The sequence below is a fragment of the Athene cunicularia genome (genome assembly GCF_003259725.1).
Source record: "Athene cunicularia isolate RWA chromosome 4 unlocalized genomic scaffold, athCun1 chr4_part1, whole genome shotgun sequence".
Lineage (NCBI taxonomy): Eukaryota > Metazoa > Chordata > Aves > Strigiformes > Strigidae > Athene > Athene cunicularia.
The window spans coordinates 31,998,037-32,019,422 of record NW_020799098.1 but is presented as its reverse complement, the minus strand read 5'-3'; the positions used below and the strand labels follow the sequence as shown (position 1 = coordinate 32,019,422).

The following is a 21,386-nucleotide window of genomic DNA, read 5'->3' as shown; positions in this document are numbered from 1 at the left end:
ATGTAATAGATACTGTTTCCTTTATTTCAGAGATTGGCAAATCTTCAGAAATCACAATTAAATGACAATAAAGACAAGAGTAAGCAACAAGAGCGAAGCAAACAGTTAGGGCTTTCTACTTCCAACAACAGCTTAGCTAACACTCCCCAGGAATATAGCAACGATCTGAAATCATTCCCATCCCGGAGCCCTTCACAAGGGGATGAAGAAGATTCAGCCCTGATTTTGACACAGGACAACCTGAAAAGCTCTGATCCTGACCTCTCAGCTAACAGCGATCAGGAGTCTGGTGTGGAGGACTTAAGCTGTAGGTCCCCAAGTGGGGGTGGCTGCTTGCCTAGTGAAGACAGTGGCAAGGATTCAGATGAGGCTATATTTCTGGCAGTCTGAATTACCTTCACAACAGCAAGGATCCAGATGAAGCTGAGTCTTTCACAGTCTAGAACAGCATCTTTTCATCAGATGAAGAATGGGAGTAGTCTGTGGCCTAAAGAAATAATCCAAAGAAAGGGAACTGTGCAATTGTGTAAGTAAAGATCTAAGCAGAACAAGCCATTATTAGTTTTAAGACATAATGCTAAAGAAAGGTAGTATCTGCTGTTATATTTAGTTAAGCCAATGTGGTATTTGTTTTATCAATGCTGTACATAATTATTCCTTACTTTGTACATTTCCATAATAATTTGTTGTACAAAATAATAGTTCTTCTCCAAAGATGTGAAATTCCAAAGTACTCTTGCACACAGGGACAAGGTTGAAGATTCATTAGCGTTAGTCCTACTGGTGAATCAGTCAAAACTTATTTTTGTAGAGCTCTTTTGCCTTCAGATGTGTTGTGCATATCCTTCACTTTTTTTTTTTTTTTTTTCCTTTTTTCCATAGGAAGTGTTAAATTTTGAATTCCGACAATTATTTTGCATATTCTGCTACTAGAATCCTTCATGGCCAAGTAAAACTAACAAATGGACATGCTTGCTTAGGGGACATATGAAGCTCTGTTCCTGAAAAAATACCCTTTATCAAGGCAGCTGCTGCTGCTGCACATGAATGCATGTTGTACTCATTTCTCAACCCGTGTTGAAAGTTCAGTAGTTTCTGTGAGCAAAACTGCAAGGAATAGAACAATACTACACAACCTTCATGGTAAAGCATCCCTTTATAATGAAAGGTGTGTTAGGCAATATACTTTAGTCTCTTTACGTTTTGTTATCAAATCTGATTGTTTATATCTTACTCATGTTTGAAACTGCCTACATGAGATATAAAGGTCAAATTTTAAAGGTAATAAAAATCTCAAATTCTCCAGCTGTTATGCTTCCTACTTGAAGATGTTTTCAGTGGGAATGAGGTACATATACAGTAGAGAGAATAGGGAATCCAAAATCACTTATAAAAATCACTTACAAAAGCATCACTCCAAATTCAGAATTAAAGGAAGGTTATGCCCATAAAGGACCTGTTATGAAGAATACTTCTTCCGAATTTTATTGTTCAAAATAAACTAACCACAGCCAAGGGGCTTTTTTTTATCCTCATACTAAATTTCCCTTTTAGTATTTGCCAACCCAAACAGAGCAGCATGGCAATGCTAACTGAAGAAAAAGACTGATTCACCACAACAAAAAGTTTAATCTCATTTGTTTTAAGAATATTAATAGTTTTTAAGAGTAGGAGTAATAGCTCTCATAATCATAGGTAAAAAGTAAATCACTGAAAAAATATTTAAAATTTGGAATGTTTTGAAACTTGTGAAACAACAGACTTCCATATCAGGATTTAATTCTTTCAAGTTGTTTTTTGTTTGGTGTTTTTTTAAAATTATTTAATTAAAGCAAGCAGTTAAAAATGTAACTCATATGGCTGCTCTTACCTGCTTGGAGACAATGTGGTACTGAACTCTAGTAAAGCAAAATGGTAGGAAGTTTACTTTCACTGCATTTCATACTACTTCAAATACAGACTTACAGGCAGAATTATATAAATATACCTCAGTTTAGAAGCTTTAGATTTTATTATCCAGTCTGCTTTTACGGAATGGCTTTTCATCCTGTTCTGTGAACCTAGGTTATTAAAAACGAGTAAGTAAACTTCAGTGTTATTAATATCCTCTTAAGGGAGCTGCTGTCTTTGAACAAATAATTCAATTCCTAAAAGCAAGATTTATCTTAACTTTATACTAGAAAGGCCAGATCCTCAATTTGATAAATCAGTGTAGCTCATTTGAAATCAATACTGCTGTAATTTATACTCTGTTGAGAATCTAGCCTTCTGGTTTTTAATCTTTATGAATTTTTAATAAATGAAAGCCCTGATTTTAATTGCACTTTTAAAAATGTTTCATATTTTGAACCTAGCCTGTAAAATTTATGGTATTTAAAGGAGATTCTGAATGGGTCTTCTGAAACTAAAAGAAACATGCTGCAAAGTCAGTAATGAAAAAAAACAAATATTCTGCCTAAAAATTAATTTGAAAATAGGCAATATTATTGCACATCTTTAAAATGTAAAACTGTTTATGATGGTATTGTGTCCTATTAGACATATCTAGAAATAAACGCAGAACAGCAGTATATGCAAATTCAAAGCACTGTCTTCATGTCGCTTATGCAACTCCTTGTAACTAGCTTTACAACTAAAATATTAACATATTAGCATTTTATATTAAGCCTTTACATAGCAGACCTCTGATGTGTCTATCAGTCCTTAGAATTTTGCATTAGCTACTACTGTTTTCATTGTAATGTATGTATTTGTGGCATTATTAGCCTACTGAGAAACTTTCAAATAAACAGGTCATTTAGTGTTATGTTATTTCACACCACTGAATGAAACAAAGGTTTTCTTTCCTAATTTTTGTAATATAGTTCTTCATTTACTCAAGTCATTTTGTCACTGAGATCAAGGGATTTTGTATATTCTCTACTTTGATACTTGAATCTAGTAGTTTAAGCTTTAGGAGAATCTACATCTCTTAACTATGAAAACTGAGGCTTCTGTTGATTGAGTTAATTATATGGGAGCATGTTACACCCCTGTATTTTTTTTTCTTTATGGTACGCAAAACAAAATGCATGAGAACCATACTACGAACTACAGTGATTTCTTGTAGCATTGTGGGGATCCCCCCTCTGCTGCAAATCCCTGCAAATTTGGCATAACCCCAGTGTAATTTGAAACAGGACGCACAAATGTAACTAAACTGCTGGGAAGAAAGGATTAGAAGAGCATTATAGACTTCTGGGGTGTAGTTTTAGTCACTGGGCTCAGGCAGTCTGTAGTATGAAAATGTGCATCTAAAGGACACTGAAGGCAATGGGATCAAACAGCTGATGTTTTCTCTACAAAAAGATCACCATCTAAAGAATGTATTTGCAAGCCGCTTTTACTGCTAGCTTTATACAAGACACAAAGGTGGTAACCTGGTAATGGATTCTGAAAAGCTGAGAAATTACAAAGTTGGAGGGCACAACTGAGGCCAAAGGGTATCACTAAAAGTAAGTAGAGGAAAAAAAAAAGTAAAAGGAGGGAGGCAGGGAAGTTCTTTGTAAAATTAGCAGTAAAGTGGGGAACACCTTCTCCGAAGACAGGGGCAAGCCAGAGCACCAGTTTACATAGCATGAAAGATGTCTGATGACACAAACTAATTAACAGTTAAAAGCCAGCAGCAACAAAAAGGTAGCCTTTGCAATGAAAGTAAGCATTTTGTCATTGTTGCTTAGCTAACTTCATGCTTTTACATGGATGCGGCCCTATCTCGCACAATGAGTCCTTATCACAAACATCGGAGTCGAGGCAATGGGCTGCTTCTGTGCATAGGCTGAAGGCTGACTAACTTTTAGGTTTGCTGGTCACCCTTACACTCTGCAGGGCAGAGGCAGGTAAATGCTGCAGTGACTGAAAAGTCCTCCAAGGACAGGTAAGTCACTGACAATTCATTTTGGAAGGGAGGAACATATGGTGGGTAGGGTAAGTTAAAAGTAGGTGAACTTATGACAGTACTAAGACTAGTGGAAAATATGCCAAAGATCTAGGGCCAAGTATACAGAAAACCCAGAACTCAGAGACCAGAAACACTGCCAGAGAGTGGGGTGAGGAGAAGGAAAGGTAAAATAAGCATTCAATTTACATTATTTAAACTGCCAGTAGAGCATCTGGAGCCTGCAAATCAAATCATGTTAAATCTTAAAATAAAATTTAGTGGTCTTTTAATAGGAATCATGCTGGAAAGAAGCTAATGAAATGTTTTAGGTCCATGAAAATCATTGTGACTGAATTCAGGTGAGGACTAATTTTTAAATCTGCTGGTTGCCAAGGTTAGTCAGATTAATTTATTGTGTTTCTGAAAACTAAAGAACATATCTGACCAGAACAGGGCATTTACAAAAGCAGTAGCCAGAGATGCAAGATAGGTTTTCAAAGCCCACTTTAGTGAAGGTGGCTCTAAGAATTACTGCTGTTGAAAGGGTTAAAGAGGAAAAGCTCAAATCGCTATGGCTAAGATTGTTTGTCCTTGTGTAGCTTACTGCCTCTGTTTCCAACACAACTCTGTATCCACCCAAAAGTCTGCAATGCCTAACTCTATCCGTAAGTTAGACAACTACAAGATATATTAAAAATCCCAAAGCCTTTATTTGTAAGTTTAACACATTACAGTATTCACTGTTTAGAATAATGTACACAATAAGGCTGTGATAACTGACTTAATTTTGTTGCCAGAGTTTTAATTCAGCTTTACCTGAAGGTTTCTTTTAGAAAGATTTATCCTAGTCTTTGAAAGGAGTAGTAATAATGTGGACAGAAACAAGACTAAGATTTCCAACTTCCGCATTTGTACAAGGTCTGAAGTGGCAAAGTTGCAATATTATGTACAGAGCAAAAACCAGAACTACAGTAGATCATTCAATGCTGCTTAGAACTAATTGTATTACAGTCTCTTGCTTGTAGTGGTGGCTAGAATAGCTGTACATACCTCATAATCCCTGTCTTTCAGAAAGATTAACATGTCAAATACACTGCGAAGTCTAGGAAGACTTTCTTCTGTAAGTCCCAGCAGAATGTACCATAACATCATTGGTATACAAGATTACCCTAAAATGAAACCTGCTTGATTTCAGATTTAAAATTTCTCTGGTCTGCAGTAGCATCAGTTACAATTGCTATATGGAGAATTCAGTTCTGGATTATTAGTAGTCACTTGACTCATGGAGAAAAAGAGGCCTAACTAAACTCAGCTATAGAAAACATTTAGCAGTAAGATCAGATATTGAAATTATGCAAATCCCAGACTCAATTAGAAGTTACAATACAGAATGTACCCTCAACCCCACTCCAAACTACCACACCACCAGATACAAGCCACCTCCTGACTCCTGTATTTCTTGCTCATTTCTTGTACTTTTCCACTTGGCAGAACACTTCCATGAGCATGACCCAGAGCAAGGCTCTCCAGAAACAAGTTACTGTATGTAGCCTATTATTCCAGATTCCTTAAGAGTTCACTTAACACATTTGAAAATATTTTAGAATATGTATCTAACAGCAGCTGCCATTCTCTTACACTTCATAGGGAATTGTTTAAAGCTGGATTTACATCTACAAACAACACATTTTGGAAAAATTTGTTAAGGAATGCACTTAACAGTGAACTACCAGTCTGCTAGAGGCCAAAAAACCTAACTCTGATGTCAGCGTTTTCAGTGATCTATTAAATCTTCTGGTGAAAGTATGAAGATTACCTATAAGAAAAAATGTTTCCATTAGCACAACCAGTGTAGGACTAAAAGAAGAAAAAAACTAAAGCAGCAGCAGGTTGGCCTATCCTTGAAAGGCCAGAAACAGGGCTGGCCATTCCTGCAAGTGACAGGATACCTGTAGCTAAGAGGGTGCACCTTTGTTGAATAGACTTCTGTGCTTCTTTTCTAGAGGATGGGTTTGTGACTGCAGAAGGGGCTAAAAAATAGGGGAAATAATCCTAAGAATAGGAACAACGATATTAGGAAGCATTTCTTTACAGAATGGGTTGTTAGGCATTGGAATGAGCTGCCCAGAGAGGTGGTGGAGTCCCCATCCCTGGAGGTGTTTAAGAGTCGGGTCGACATAGCGCTGAGGGATATGGTGTAGTTGGGAACTGTCAGTGTTAGGTTAACAGTTGGACTGGATGATCTTCAAGGTCCTTTCCAACCTTGATGATTCTGTGAGTCTGAGAGAGAGAGAATAGAAAGGGAGAACTGAGAAGACCTTAAACTTTCATATCTCTGAACAAGAAACACTGTAGTAAGAACTTTCATTGAACAGTGACATTTTCTTCTAGACTCTCTCCACTACCATCAGAAGGACTCCATGGAGGAGTCCCGAATTTGTAAATTGCTCACAAAAGTAACATAAGCAGAAAAGAACTTCTAGTTTGGGAAGCAAATCCCCTGAAGGTGACCTGGCTAGAGAGTTGTCACAGCAGAGCACCATAATACACAACATAATGTTCAAGAGGAAGACGCAGATGAGGATGGAAGTCTGTCATTCCATGCCATTACAAAATGTATAAAGATACTAGTGCAACTCAGCAAGAGCATCAGATGTTTGGTCATCCGTTCCTTTCTCTGCTTACAAGGAAGAAACAACAACAAAATAACCAGCCCTGTATAGAACTGTGTCTAGTTTTTAAGATTGTTAGCTAGAGACTCAGAAAAACATCCAAAACAACTTGTACATGCAGCACAAAAACAGATGGAGTTTGCCAAGAACGTAACACTGGTGACTTAAATCTAAGTCTTCTCCAGAGCTGCAGAAATTACTCTACTGAGACCCAAGTCCAGAACCACCTGGAAACATACATAATCTCATTTTTAATGAGGGCTTTAGTTAGCACATTAGCAGAAGTGCTGTCAATATACAAGCAGTATTATACACAGTAGAAATATTTTTTGGAAGAAGATACTCTAAAATTATTGCTTAACCATGGCACTTAACCTGTTTTTCAGGCACCTAAGTATTTTCTTTGATATGGACCACAGTTCTGTTTTGCTGAGACATCTACTCTCATAATTTGGACCAGCTTTACAGAGAAAAATCCCATCAAATGACAGTGAACAGTTTACTCACCCTGAAAGGCAGTCGCTTAAGACAGACAACCACAGTACTATAAAGCATGATAGGGCTGAGACTAAAACCCCATTTGAAGATTCACTAGCCTGTGAAACAGACTTCCTGCAATTATATGATTTTTGTAACTCCAAATTTACTCATCCCCTTCACCTCAGAATATCTTATCACATTTTGCTAGAAGAGCATCGAGTTTAGGACTGCCTGAAGATTAGTGATACAGACAAGTACTCGCTTGGACTGACAAGCTTTAGTTTGAGACTTGAATCTGTGATGTTCTGTGACACTAGGTAACACAGAGGCAGTGTCTTGGCTAAGAGGTTTATCTCCAGATTGCTTCCTGACAAGAAACAAACAGGATTCCCGATACATTACTTATTCAGTGCTTTATCTTATTTATCGCTCAGAATTGTATAATTCCTTCAGTTCTTGGGTAACTTGACTGCCTCCACGAAAACCTAATGCACTGACAAGGTTGAGAAAGAGTATGTCTTTTTGCAAGAGCAAGACAGAACACACATGCATGTATTTTTCTCCTGTAGAATACAGCACTTGGTCCTATCCATTCTCAACAGAAATATCCCCACCCTAAAGAAGTCAGCTCACCAGAGGCAAGATTCAGTGACTAAAAGGCGGAATTAAGTCTCACTTCCAAAATCTGTCACTGCCTTTAACATAACACGCTGTGCAACTCCAGCCAAATTAGTTTCTTGTTCCTTAAAATTAGGAAAAAAATAACTGCTACTTCACAAAGAACTTCAGAACTAGTTTTTGTACAGTGCTTCTGAGGTCCTCACACAAACATACTCATATTGCATAAAACAAACGGGAAGGTGAACGGATTATTTTTCCTTTAAGTAAAAACAACTATGAAAATGAAATTGTTAGATGAAAATTATGTTTAATTACAGTGCTAGGTACCAAGCCACTCCTGAAATCAAGTGCATCAGTGCTACTGAGCAACATACCAAATCTATGCAGAGAACATGTATTCTATTTTGATACCAATATAATTTGTTCCAACACATCCTTTGCTTAATCCAAATCAACTTATCCAAAACACAATACAGGCTATATTACTATTATTACTTAAGTTAAAAACTTGTTCTTAAAAATTTTGGCTTCAAAAAAAGACAGCTTGGGATTCCACTGACAATCTCAAATTATGAACTTCTTCAGTTTCCAAAGTCCTATCAACACTTACCCAAACTCTTCCACAGATCAAGCCAAATCTATGTTTAAAGTTCAAAATACAAAAGATATGAATTATGTTTTTATAAAAATGTAAAAAGCTAGTCAAAATTACATGTTTAGATATTTAATCTCTGAAGAATGGAGTATAGCAGCAGGAACTTAAATATAATAGGAACTATCAACAATAAATACAAGAAATTAGTGCAAAGATTGCAATAGAAGGATTCTTGAGTACAATGAGAATATAAAGAGACATTCTAATTTATACAAAAACCATCCCAACTCTGTATACAATCTCTTCTATAAATACAACCATATAAGATGAAATGCTTATTTGCAAATCATAGTTATTAAAAAGTGTGCTTTATTGGGTTTTTCACTCGTTCTCTTGGCAGATGTAGTTTGCAGGAAGTCTGTAAAGACAAATTTCCATAATTAGAAATTTTAACCCCTCCAGAAGTTATGTTTTAAATACAACTAACAACAGATGCAGTACATACTTGATTTCCACAAAAGCACTATTAGAACACTAAGCATTCTAACACATCTATCTGCAGTTATCAATTTGTAAGTGTGTGACAGTGAGGTAAATTGTAAAAAAAGTTCACCACAAATATTAAACCAGCAGTTTACCTATAGCGGAGCATGAAATTGGCTGTGCATCGCTATTGCCTGTTGAAGTTTTTCCTCTTTGGCTCGTCTACAGTGGCAGAGCTACAAAACAAGACATAGGAAGACTGAATTCTGAAAGGAGTTTTTTTATAATGCATCCTACTGTTTCTCTTTAATGAGAATTAGCTACTTTGCAGGCTCTTTAAAAAAGGAAAGCCCTGTGAACCACCTTCCTTCCAAGCTTCAGGCTGAACAACAGTCTATATTGATAACATTATTCTATCCACAACTGCTTACAAGAAAACTGTTGCCTATGTTAGGAAATGCATTTATTAGGCATCTGTCAAGAAAGGTACACTACCTGGGAAACAGCTCTTGTCACAGCGTGAGCAAGAACTGCAGTTTTTGAACCTCAGTTGCTTATTTAGTGATAGCCATCAACTTTATAATTAGTTTAAGTAGTTTAGTAAATTAAACATTAAGGTTGCTTAATATAACATGTCATTCTATGACTGAATTTAAAACTGTCCATGTGGCTATCTTCCCGATATCTATACAGGATATAGAAGAAAGTGGCACAAAAATATCTGCAACATGACTTGTGTCTAAAAAACCACAGCCTTAAAAATATGTGCCTTCAGAGTGGAGATTATATTCTAAATAGACTGAAACCACTTAGGTATATATTGTTTTTCTGTTTGAGCTTACTAAAGCACTGTTCTGTATCACAGGACTGTTCAAACTCCAAGTCTTAGATTTATTCACTTTGTGTTGCGTATCTCTCAGATTAGAATGATTTCTGTATTACATACCGTTCTCTTTTCCATGAAACTACTAAGAAAGTCATCTATTTCTGTTTTGCCTTCCAAGAAGTCTTCTGCAATAGTGTCAGATTCCTCTTCAGCTTCATGAGCTGCTACTTTAAGTCTGGCTTGCAGAGCACTGGGACTGCAACTCTAAATAAAAAAAAATCCTCCTATGTAATATTAAACTGTCCATCAAAACCTACATTTCCAAGAAGAGAGATAAATGAATGTATAAATACAGAGTATGTGAATAAAGATTATTACATAAATGTCTAAGTGACCAGATGAAGCTTCATCTCCAAGAAATGGCACAGCTTGTTAAACTAGAAAGGATTCAATGTGAGGAAAGTGTTGCTAGTTTAGGTCTTGATTCACAATCATTCTCACAAATGTATAAAGCTTTTCAATTTCTACCCTACACTGTAGAAAGCATCCAACTTGGAAATCTGATAGGTTCTCAAATGCATGATTTACAAGTAGAACTAGCGTTTCAAGTGTCTTCAGTGAACAGGGTCTACTTTTGACACTCAGTAGTGAACCTGGGAAGTATAAAAGGGTATTAAAAAAAAAAAAAAAAAAAAAAAAAAAAATCACTTACTGTTCAGCTTTTAAATACCCCTGAAGTGACTGCAGAGAGGAAGACAGGAAATGAAAAAAACACCTACTCAAGAAGTAGATGGGCTGCTAATCTAAACTAGTATACTCATTCTTCTGTTCTTACAGACCTCAAAACTTCTTTCTGTTTATTGCATATAATTTCATTATTTTTCCCCTAATATGTTTGGTCAATCAGAACATGATTCATGTCTTCAGTAGGACTGTACAGAGCCAGAACTACAAAATTAAGACACTTACAGATTTTTAGACGCTTGGACTACCCTTCATCTACCCCATGAAAAATATTTCACTTACATACTGTAGAACTGCAATATAATCAGAAATTTCCTGTTAAATTAATCTTGTGCAACATAAGAAGAGTTTTCTCTAATAAAAAATGACTAAAATTCCAGTACAAGTAAAAAGACTTGTATGGATCTTTGAAAGAGTTGTAACAGGAGATAGCCAGTAGTGCACAGTGAACATCAATACATGAAGATACAGCATATGTGGAAAAACAGCACAAAAATCCAGCTACAATTTCCCAGCTCTCAGCCGCTTAGCCATCATTTAAATTAAACCAGCAAATCTACTTAGAAAAAGTAATATAGCAGTGGGATATTATGTCCTATTCTTAAGTGGTTTCTTACAGAAGTAGAAAGTTTCTCAATGACAACTACCTCCGTCCACTTTAAAGCCAATTTACATCACACAGAAAAGAGGCATTAGGAGCCAGACTGTTCTTATTTTCAAGGGAGGAAACATTTCATTCATTTAAATCACCTATGAAATCGTTCAGCTTGCTGTCAGGTAAATTTTTGCTTGTTATTTCGCATTTTGTTACTTTTGAGGCATTTTGAAATTCAGGTACTATGCAGGCTATTTTTATGGACTGTTCTATTCTCAGGTGACAAGACTTGCAAATAATGGAGATTTCAGTGCAGAAACTGGCTTATGAGAAGTTGCATCTTCAATGCACATCCTGGTAAACTTACTAAGATATTCTCCTTCTCCAAATTGCTTTCTGAAGTAATGACTTCAGCCTATTTGTGCTTTAGAATGTGCAAAGTTTGACAGCACATATAACATGTTGCCCAAAGTAAGCATACCCAGTGAATCACAGAATTTAAGTTTCTAAAGCAATTATTTTAATCATTTTCATCTGGTAGTTTTACAAGCTCATTATGTTAAATGGGTACCATTAATTAAACAAGCCTTTAAAAATCATTCTGTTCTTAAAACTGGTTTGACCCAGGATTGTTCTTAAGAACAGCTCTAAATGCTCATCATACTTCCTTCTTCCAATGTTCTTGTAACACTAAAAAAAATAAATCCAACCCAAAACCACAGTAGCGCAATCATAACACTGTTTTGCTTTCAAACAGTTTGGTACTTCCTCCCATTTTTTCTCATACTTGATGGGAATCTATTTCATATAAAATTAGAGTTTAACGAGAATAATATTCTTTATGGAGAAAGATACAAATAAAAACTTCAGTTCGTTCAGAAATATTCTTAAAGGATAATATGATATAGAGATACCTCACTAAGTTCATGCTGTCTTTGCATCTTTTTTTCAAAGGTTGCTTTCATCTGTGTGAGTTGCTCATACTGGAAGGAAGAAGAAAAGATGTTTTCCCCCTGAAGAAAACAGAATATTACAACTACTATTTCTGAAAAAGATTTTACTCTTCACTTACTTTATCCAACACCATCTGTCTTTTTGCTTCGAGACTAGGCTCCAGCAACAAGTTTTTTTCTGTGAAATAAAGTCACTATTACTACTTTTTTTTAAGGTTCAGTTCGCAGAACACAGCCACAGATGTTTATGTTTTAACATCTTACTTGCCAGCTCTTCAATGCTTTTCACTAACTCATCTCTATCAGTAATGACTTGCTTCAGTTGTGGTAGAGTCACAAACTGTTCCAGTAACACTTCTTCTTGTTCATTCATATTGGTCAGCTGAGATATACTATATTGAAACAGAAAGAAAGAATGCAGATTTGAAGCTAACAGCAAACATGTAGAGTTACTCATTTCTGCCAAAAGTAAAAAATATGAGGCATTTATTGGGACTCTACAGATACACAACACTTGAACACAACTTGATTTCCCCCTTTCTCCTGGATTGTGGGCTCTGCTATCTGCAGCAGTGAGCTTAAAAAGCAGTGTGTTAAAAAGTATCTCTCATTTCAAGCCTTACTTCCTAGAAAGTGTTTTTCAATGCTACTATAGTGGGTTGACCTCGGCCAGCTACTAGACATGCACCCAACTGCTGCTCTCTCACTCCCCCTCCTCAACAGGATATAGGGGAAAACCTTGTGGGTTGAGATCAAGACAGGGAGATTGCTTACCAGTTACAATCATAGGCAAAACACACTCAACTTGGGAAAAAATTATCCCCAATTATAGTAAAAGTTGGATGGTGAGAAAGAAAGACAAAAACACCTCATCCCCTTTACCCCCAGGCTCAAGTTCACTCTCTCATTCCTAACTCCTCTACCTCCCCCTGCCCCAAGCAGAACAGGAAACTGGGGGAATTGCAGGTGTGTCCTTATCCCTCCAACTCTCTCCCCCATTCCCCAGGGGTGGGGGACGGTGAGTGAGCAGCTGAGTGGCTGACGGCTGGATTGAAACCACGACAATATGTTTTCATAGAGGCACCAGCCGCCTCACTGCCTGACTCAGCTATCCTACAGTGGGTCTGCTGCCAAGCCAGTTGCGCCTGGCACAGGGGCAGCCCGTGGCCCCTTCTCATAAAGGCCACCCATGCAGACCCCCAGCTACCAAAGCCTTGCTACCTACACACAATAGAAATACTCAGAACAGTTTCAATACCATTTGTGATTTAACTCAACCACCACCAGAAAAATAATGGAATTATAATGCAGTCTTTTTGAAAGGATCAAACGACCAGAATGTTTTGTTTAAACAAGAAAATTACACTTCCTCCCAAACCCCCTAACCTTCTGCTAGAACATAGCTGATTTAGATAAATTAAACAGTCTCTAAGGAAGGTGTCACGGGAAACAAAAAACCCCCCTCAAAAGTCCTTCTTGCCAAAAATCTTTTCCATTTTGAAAGGACAGACTTTTCAATCACTAAACTGTAACACTACTACAAAGATGTGAGGTCAGAAAGAAATCAATCTCCTAAAACCCTTTCAGAAGTAAGAGCTGATTTATAACCTAGACAATCCCAGGTAACTGATCTAGGGGGTTGTCTCATCAGATCTGAGCAAATTGCTGGGAACAATAACTAATACAATTTTTCTGAATTGTGACAAGATACGCTTTTGACGAAAATATTTGTGTAATATGTGTATGAAATATTAGATGTGGAAGTGATTTTCACTGGGACAGTTGGCACATTTACCACCTGGATTTAGCTATCTCAACCTCCCTGCATACACTGAGCTGCTCACAAAGTCCACTGTTTACCCTGTGCTACAGTCCTTTCAAATTTAAGAGCATATGATTTGTGAATCAGTCTCAAGTCCACTTCCCTGTCCCCTTTCCTCTTAAAAAAGCTACACTTATTGTAGTAGTAGAAATTAAGTCCCTGGCAAGGCCCCAGAAGGCAGCAGAACACAGACAGTTAGGAAAAAGCAAAAATAAATGCTCCTTTTCCTGGTTTTGAATCCTGAAGTATTGTTCCTGCTGAGAAAACCCTAAACAAGCAGCACATTTGAATACAACGTTGCTTACTTTCTGACTCCACTTTGGTGAGTGGTAGGTCTCCTATCTATCATTTCTACAAAAACCTTTCAGCAATGTATACAGACATTTGACCAAAATCAGATACAGACCAGCAGTAACTGCCTTCTAATGACAATGGAAAGTTTTGCTACTTTCTGAAAATTTACCTTAGTTCTGAAAGTTCTGGAAATGTATCAGGAACATCAGGCATCTTGTAAGTAAATCCATTCTGGCCAACCTAAACAGAAATTTCAAAGTGCTTACTGGATTTCTGAAGAGCAATTTCTTAATATTTAACCTGATTAATCCAAAACTGGAGGTGAATATTTGCCAGCAACAAGAAAAGTAGGAAAAGCAGTAAAAAGCAGTAGCACTAGTCTCTGAACAGAAGATGTCTTAATTCAATCATGGCAACAAAGTACTTGGGGATGTTGTAAGAGAAGAGTCGGTTTTGGAGGAAAGTAGTTCTGTCTTGCTATGTCCTCCATTTGACAACAGTTTGATGACCCAGGAAACACACAGGAATATAACTCAGGGTTGTGACAAGAGAGAAAGAGATTTGCATTTTGATCTCTTTCATGTGGTTTTCAAAGCTATAATCCCTCAGGAAACAACTTTTTAGACAAGGTAAAAAAAAAGTCTGCCTTCATAGAATGTAGAATTTTTAAATTGTACAAAGCCAGAAGTGTCTTCCAAGATTAAGAGAGCTTTTGTTTCTGAAGACAAGATTTGATTAAAGACTAAACATTTAGATACAAAGTTTTTGGAGGACATTCAAAAAAAGTCCTTCCAGAGTGCATCAGTGAGAGGGAGGTTTTTGAGTACACATATACAAGATCCATGAAGAGAAGCTATTTTAAGCATGAAAATGAGAAATACTCTACACAGAAAGGCTTGAGACTGCACATCGTTCTCACCTGATAGGTTCTGGGCAGGAAATTCCATATAGACAAAAGGATCTTATTGTCTGTGGTTGGAAAAACAGTCACAAGCTGCACTATGGGGGAGCGCAGCTCCAAAATAATAGTACATTCAAAGATATTTAGCATAACATGGTTTCACTGAAACTCAGAAAGACAAACTTTTACTCTGACTTCAAAACTTCATCACAGCCAGAATGACAGTTTCATCTTTCTAGCACCAGCAAAACAATGAAGTGCAGTCACTCAGACTGTTCCCTTGAGTTCTGCAGCAATGCCCCGTGTGCCCTTAAGGGAACTTACAGTCAGCGTCTGATAGCTTAAGCAGCAAAACTCGGCACACAGACCTGAAGCGCTGCTTCTGCTGTCGGAACGGGTAGTGGCAGATCAGCAATCACGCTGTAAGAGGGAGCAGCAGGCTTGTCTGTAGTGTAGCTTGAAGAAACTGATTCAGCAACGGGCACAGCTGCCATTGTTCGATTTGTTTCTTGAGGTGGAAATGGAGGAAGGAATGGAAACCCCTGAGGAGCATAAGGAGGCATTCCAGCTGGTTTGTTGAAAAGGCTAAAACCAAACAAAAACCCACAACCATGAGCAACCAACTGCTTATAGCACATTTCTTATAATTTGTATTGTAATTACTAGATCATATACAAGACATTAAGATAGAATGTTTAAATGACCATAAATTCTGCATTTTCTGTTCTCAGTTACTTCCAATGTAGTAAGTCTACTTTATATCCTACACTGCAACATAACATACAATTCCATTAAACTATATTCTTGTACAGCAGCCAAATATAGACTCACACATGCACATAAAGTTACATCAGCATGTTGATGCTGTAACTCAAATGAAATCAAGTGTTTCTTCTCAAAACAATCATGACATCAAGCATGCACATGAAACTGTGCAAGGGCAGAGGATACATCCACTACAAGGCCTTTTCCTGCCCTTATAATACTTGGTTTCATCTCTTTTTTTAAAATGTAAGTTAATACACATAGTTCCATTCATCATGTTTATAGATACTTACTATGGAAATGATGTTGAGCTAGGAGCCGGAACTGGAGGATTCTTCCAAAACTCATCCAGTAAACTCTGAATAATTTTTCCAAGATCTGAGTGCATTGTAAACTGGTAAAAACAAAAACCAAAACCCAATACAAAAGAAAAATTACGTATGGAATCCAACAGTTCCAATATGTGCTGAACTTGACATTTATAATACCCACACAGCAGTGCTAGAAGCTACTTCAGAGACATATCAGCTAATGTAAACTGTGTATACATAAATTCCAAATAAAATGATAAAGCCACCCAGAAATAAAGAGAAACTAAAAGTCTTTTGTGGATTCCATTATCAATGAAGAATCAATCAAGTACAACATTTCTGATGAACAACCAAAAAGCCCCAAGTTAGTTACCAATTTACATTTGGGAAAACAAAACAAAACAAACAAAAGATTTGACACCAAAAACATTAATTGCACTCTGAAAAACTTGTAACCTTCCACCCCAACACCCACCCCATAAAAATTCCACATCCTTGTTGGCAGAGAAAAAGGAGGAAAGAAAAAAAAGGAAAAAAAGAACAGCAAAATATTAAAATCTTGAATACTAGAGCTAAAACCTTTAAAACCTTGACATGTTTCCAATAGAATTAAGGTACAAAACTATTTTACAAAACAGTTTTAAAGCATCCTTCTCCCTTATTTATAATACACTGCAGAGAAACAAAAATTGTGCTATTGGTACTAACAAGAAAAGTGACAGGAACTTTCTAAGCCATCATAACTTAGAATAGTTTTAGATACACAAAATACTCAACACAGTAGCTGTAGCAGTAGAAGAATAATATAATACAGAATAAATACTGAAAGCTACTGTATTTTTGTTTTCAGATCCCTCAAAATACAGTTTGAGAGGGATTAGGATCTGTAATAGTCTTTTATACCAGGAGTATTAGCAATAATATAGTATGAGATGTATTAAAATTGCTGTTAACAGTAGATACATGTGAAGCTACAAATTATACATACATTACTTATTAATGGTCCGGTCACATACACTCCCTGCTTGTCCATTAAATGATGTCTCACAGGTGGGAAAACACTGATGACTGGTTTTTCCTGAGGAAACTGAGGTGGAAGCAAGCTGCAAACACATAAACTTACTTTTCTATGAGAAGAGTTACAGTGAGATACAGAGTGAATGAAGCACACAAAACTGTTATTCAGTTACAAAATTAGAAGTCAGACAGATTAGAATACCAGACTTCCACAAACTGATGAGAGCATTTACTGAGCAAAACTGTAGCAAAACAATGAAGCAATTATGCCCATGGACTAAGAAAAAGCTTTATCATAATGAAAATATTTTTTAACATAAATGTTATTACTACAAACACAATGCAGTGTAATCTGCAAGAATACCAGTGAAGTTATCAGGCTAAAGTAATAAAAAACTTGTGAATAGTATACCATCAATATTTGCCAGAGGAAAGTCATCCCCCAAAGTAAATTCACAGGAAATGTTACAATAAATCACTTAAGTTATGATCCAGAAGCTTAACTGGAGTAAGAGTTAGGAGTTACAGTAGACCAGTAAATTACTAATTAAGTTTATTTTCAGTTGTAGGGTATTCAAAGTTATCAGAAACCTTCAAGTGTTTTCTCCTACTTATCAACTAAAACCATTCAGGTATCTTAGAAGCTGAGGACAGCAAAATACAGTTTTGCTTTCAGCTGAGCATCTGCATCTTGTACAGAACTAGTTTCACTGATATCACTACAACTACTAATTCAAATCCAGATAATAGTTCCTGAAATTAGTCATGAGATGGGAGTCATTAATGTTCTATTACTACTTTTTCTTTTGAGAACAATTTTAATTTTCAAGATATGTGTAGAGAAATCTCTCACTGTACTTACATGTTAATATTAATTGTCAAATTGTTTACAGTGAATGGCAGTCGATATTCCACATCCTTCTGAATTTCTGCAATGCTGTCAAAAAATAAATTGTTAGCATCCAATTCATGGTCAATATAACAGCTTAAAGTCTAAAAAAGGGCATGACCTCAGACCTTTATATTTAGTTTAATTTTGAAAAGCCTTGTAAGAATAAAATTGAAAATGCTGCAGTAAGTTAATATACTTCAGAATGCTATATTGAATGTTAAGATTAAAACAAAAAATAGTAGATTCAACTTTTAAACCTCATATGTGATCACAAGCAATGGAAATACAGCAGGAGAAACTGCTACTCACTGATCTTGACAACAATCTCAAGTTCTTTTTCTTCACTTAGTGGCTTAATTTAAGATACCACATCAGTGATTTTTTGTATGTACTGAATTTTATCTGATAAATGTTTACTTTGCCAAGGCATTACACTTGGTTCATGACTAAGCACTGCTCTGCAACACTGCCTACAGGTCAATATGTAGAGCATACATTACACTAAGCCTTCTTCCTTAATAGATTAGATTACTATTTAATAGCAGTTTTTTTCCACATGCACCAAGTTCTATGCACTTGCACAGGTATTTTCAAGAATTACATGAAGAGCTACTTCCAAGAATGTAAAGCTCTGTAATCCAGCTTAAGACACAGTCTTGCCATGAAAGCACTGTGTGAAAAAACATTATCTTATGAAATCTGGTAAGACTGAATCCAAATTTGCTTCTCCTGTAACAGGTAAGTTACTGAGAAAAATCTTTAAATCAGCTTCATTAATACGAAGTTATTTTCAATACTCAAAGCACTCTACAATTTTTAGGCACAAGACTGTTTTGAAAGATGGCATCTCAAAGAATGTGGAGTAGAAGACAGCTCAGAAGCAGAATTTCCATATAATACGAACATTCCTAAACTAGGACTGGAAGAGAAAGGAGGGCAGACAATTAGCTTCATCTTACAATGTCTCAATCAAAACAAATTTAAAAAGCAGACTGATTCCTCTTCCACCTATTTTTCCTGCCTGCACCTGGGTAATAATATTATTCTCCCTCACCTCCCTCAGGCTCCCTCATAAAGGGAAGAAACACAGTTCTGACTGGGAATAATGACAGGCGTTCCCAGAAAGCCTCTTTGCCTCCAACTTCAGAAATGCCCACCCATCCACTGCCAACAAGTACACTCCATACAATTACTTCCTCAAAAACCTCAAAACACACTACCTGTAAATGTGTGTTAAGTGTAATGCTAGGAGTGTTTTGTATCCCTCCAAAGCGTTATTTGCACATAGAATTTAAAACTAGTTTTCAGAGTTTCAGGAATAAATGGAGTAAGACGCAAACCTAGCTATGCACCTTACTTTCTGCAGCCCGACTTTATTCCTCTCACAGACAACCCAGTATCTGGTCTTTCCCTGGGAAATAACATGCTGTTTGAAGAAACTATCAGATATCTCCAGCACAGGAGAACACAAAGCACTTTAGGGCTCTACTGTGATACACCACACACCAAAATCACCATCTCATTCTTAACTGAAGAATCCTCCCTGGAATCCCTCATGCATCTTCCTGCCCTGTAATCATTTGTCAAGCATTTTAATAGCCTGCTATGAAATCCTTTTGAGGATTATGCTCCACTCCCGTGCATAACCTATAGGAACTGGGGAGGAAGAGGAGAAGAGGGAGAAAGAAATGAGAAATCCAGAATCTCACTGAGCTGTTTAAACTGTTATAACCTCCTTCAAGCAAAACTTTGAACCAATAAACTCAGTTGTCCCTTCCCCAAGTGGGAATGAGTACACTGGAAAAATGACATATTCTTTTTGGCTAGAACAACAGCAAATGTAAGAAAATTGATTTTTAAACACAAAATCTTGATTTCAAGATCCTAACCTGTGAGGGAACCTGAAGAGGAAGACTAGCTACTTTAATTAAGATTACATATACCTGGGCTTTTATGACCTAAGACAAACCAAACTTAGGTAACTACACCAGATGCCAAGAATTTTATTTTGAGCATTTCAGTGAGGAACAGCTGGGATACACATAAATTAATGACAAAATAACTTCTCGGACAAAAGAAACACTAGAAAAGACACTTATTTAATCATTGCTTATGAAACAATGCTGTTGCACTGCTTAATGCATATTCCTGTCCTACAGATCTGAGATGCTATGGGAGTCCATAAGCAACCACATCAGTCCTGCCCAAAAAAACCTCTGCACTTTTGAAAACTTGCAGCAGTACACACACCTTTGTTTAAAAAAGCACAGAATTTGAGGCACTGTTACTCAGATTTTTTCAGTAATAAGTATCTTTTATGAAAACTGTACACTTTGCCAGAATTTACTCCTTTGCTTGCCTAATTTTTGGTTTTTTGTATGCCTATCATCAAGAGAAATCAGGCAGACTAGCTTACATGGCTGTAAAGTTACATGTGAGCGGGTACCACCTCCCTACCCCATCTCCATTCCTGGCTGCAGGGTCCATTCCCTGGATGCCTATGCTTGCACTGGTGCCTGCACAAAGAGGTTTGGCAAGTTGATTTTGACAAAAACCGATCACTTTTTTTGAGGACTTAGCTTGGGGTGAGGTCATCTCCCTGATAGAGAAAAAAGGTAGAAATAAAAGGCTAAGTAAGGCCAGTCCAACAAAACAAAACAAAACTAGTCTAGTTACGTAAGCTGCTGCGTACCCACAGACACACTTGAAAGTGAACTTTCAAAAATATTTGCAAAATTGTCTCTGAACAGATTTAAGTTTAAACAAGCAATAGCACACAGCAATACTGTCATGTTTCCTTGGTGATAATTTAAAATATTAGGGTAGTGAGCAATCTGCATTTACTAAATTTACTTTGAAATACAGTAAGTTATCTCTTCCACTGCTAGTCTGACGTTACAGAAAACATTCTCCTTCCTTTTCCTGGATTGTTTTGTAAGCATCTATCGTTCAAAAGACACCCTAGGAAGCACAATGAACGCTTCCACATTCCTTGAAAATATAACTTGGAATACATGAAGCCTGGATCTCCTTTTAAAATATGAACACTAAAGACAACAAATGACTAAAATTTAGGCAAACCTGATCAGCATTCTGACAAACTAGTTTCTGAGGATAAAGGAAGGTGTTTTACTGAAAAAAAAGTGTGGCTCCTGAACAGCAAAAGACACATCTGCTTCTGGTGAGCATCTAAATAAAACAAGTTACTCGGGAACAGTCGGTTATTAGCAAGTTAGCACTGTACATCAGGAAAGGTTTGTGGGACCAGGAGGGCTCCTGTGCCACTGCAGAGAAGAGCATCGCGACGCACAGCGCCTTTACAGCGTTTTATTCTTAACTTTTAAAGAACTACGGTCCTACAACCACTTTCCACAGAGAGAGCTTTATTCCAACAGGCGCAATCTGTACTTCTTTGTGGACTTTAAAACCCATTAAATAATCTAGCTGACTTCCCGACCCAGTGGCCAGTGTGACCGGGCACGGCGATCAGCGCCCG

At 36.9% G+C, this 21,386-nt stretch overlaps 2 protein-coding genes across 3 annotated transcripts in view; one reads left to right on the top strand and one right to left on the bottom strand.

Annotated features, from left to right (window-relative positions):
- Positions 1-3,063, top strand: part of MTMR7 (myotubularin related protein 7) — a 32,300-nt gene extending 29,237 nt beyond the window's left edge. The window contains exon 13 of the mRNA XM_026846897.1: positions 31-3,063. Coding sequence (XP_026702698.1) covers positions 31-390 — 360 coding nt within the window. The 3' untranslated portion in view covers positions 391-3,063. The remainder of the gene's footprint in view (positions 1-30) is intronic.
- Positions 379-17,988, bottom strand: VPS37A (VPS37A, ESCRT-I subunit). 2 transcript variants are annotated; one of them, XM_026846899.1, is made up of 11 exons: positions 17,861-17,988; positions 16,970-17,084; positions 15,964-16,064; positions 15,274-15,490; positions 14,174-14,244; positions 12,153-12,280; positions 12,008-12,066; positions 11,850-11,918; positions 9,717-9,860; positions 8,926-9,006; positions 379-487 (listed from the first exon to the last, which is right to left on the bottom strand). In XM_026846899.1, exons 2-10 carry the CDS (start codon positions 17,012-17,014, stop codon positions 8,926-8,928), a joined length of 915 nt encoding a protein of 304 aa, XP_026702700.1. In that variant the 5' UTR covers positions 17,015-17,084; positions 17,861-17,988; the 3' UTR covers positions 379-487. The 2 variants fall into 2 exon arrangements, with proteins under 2 accessions (XP_026702700.1, XP_026702699.1); XM_026846898.1 differs by lacking the exon at positions 379-487 and adding an exon at positions 7,980-8,705.
- Positions 17,989-21,386: the final 3,398 nt, after the last annotated feature.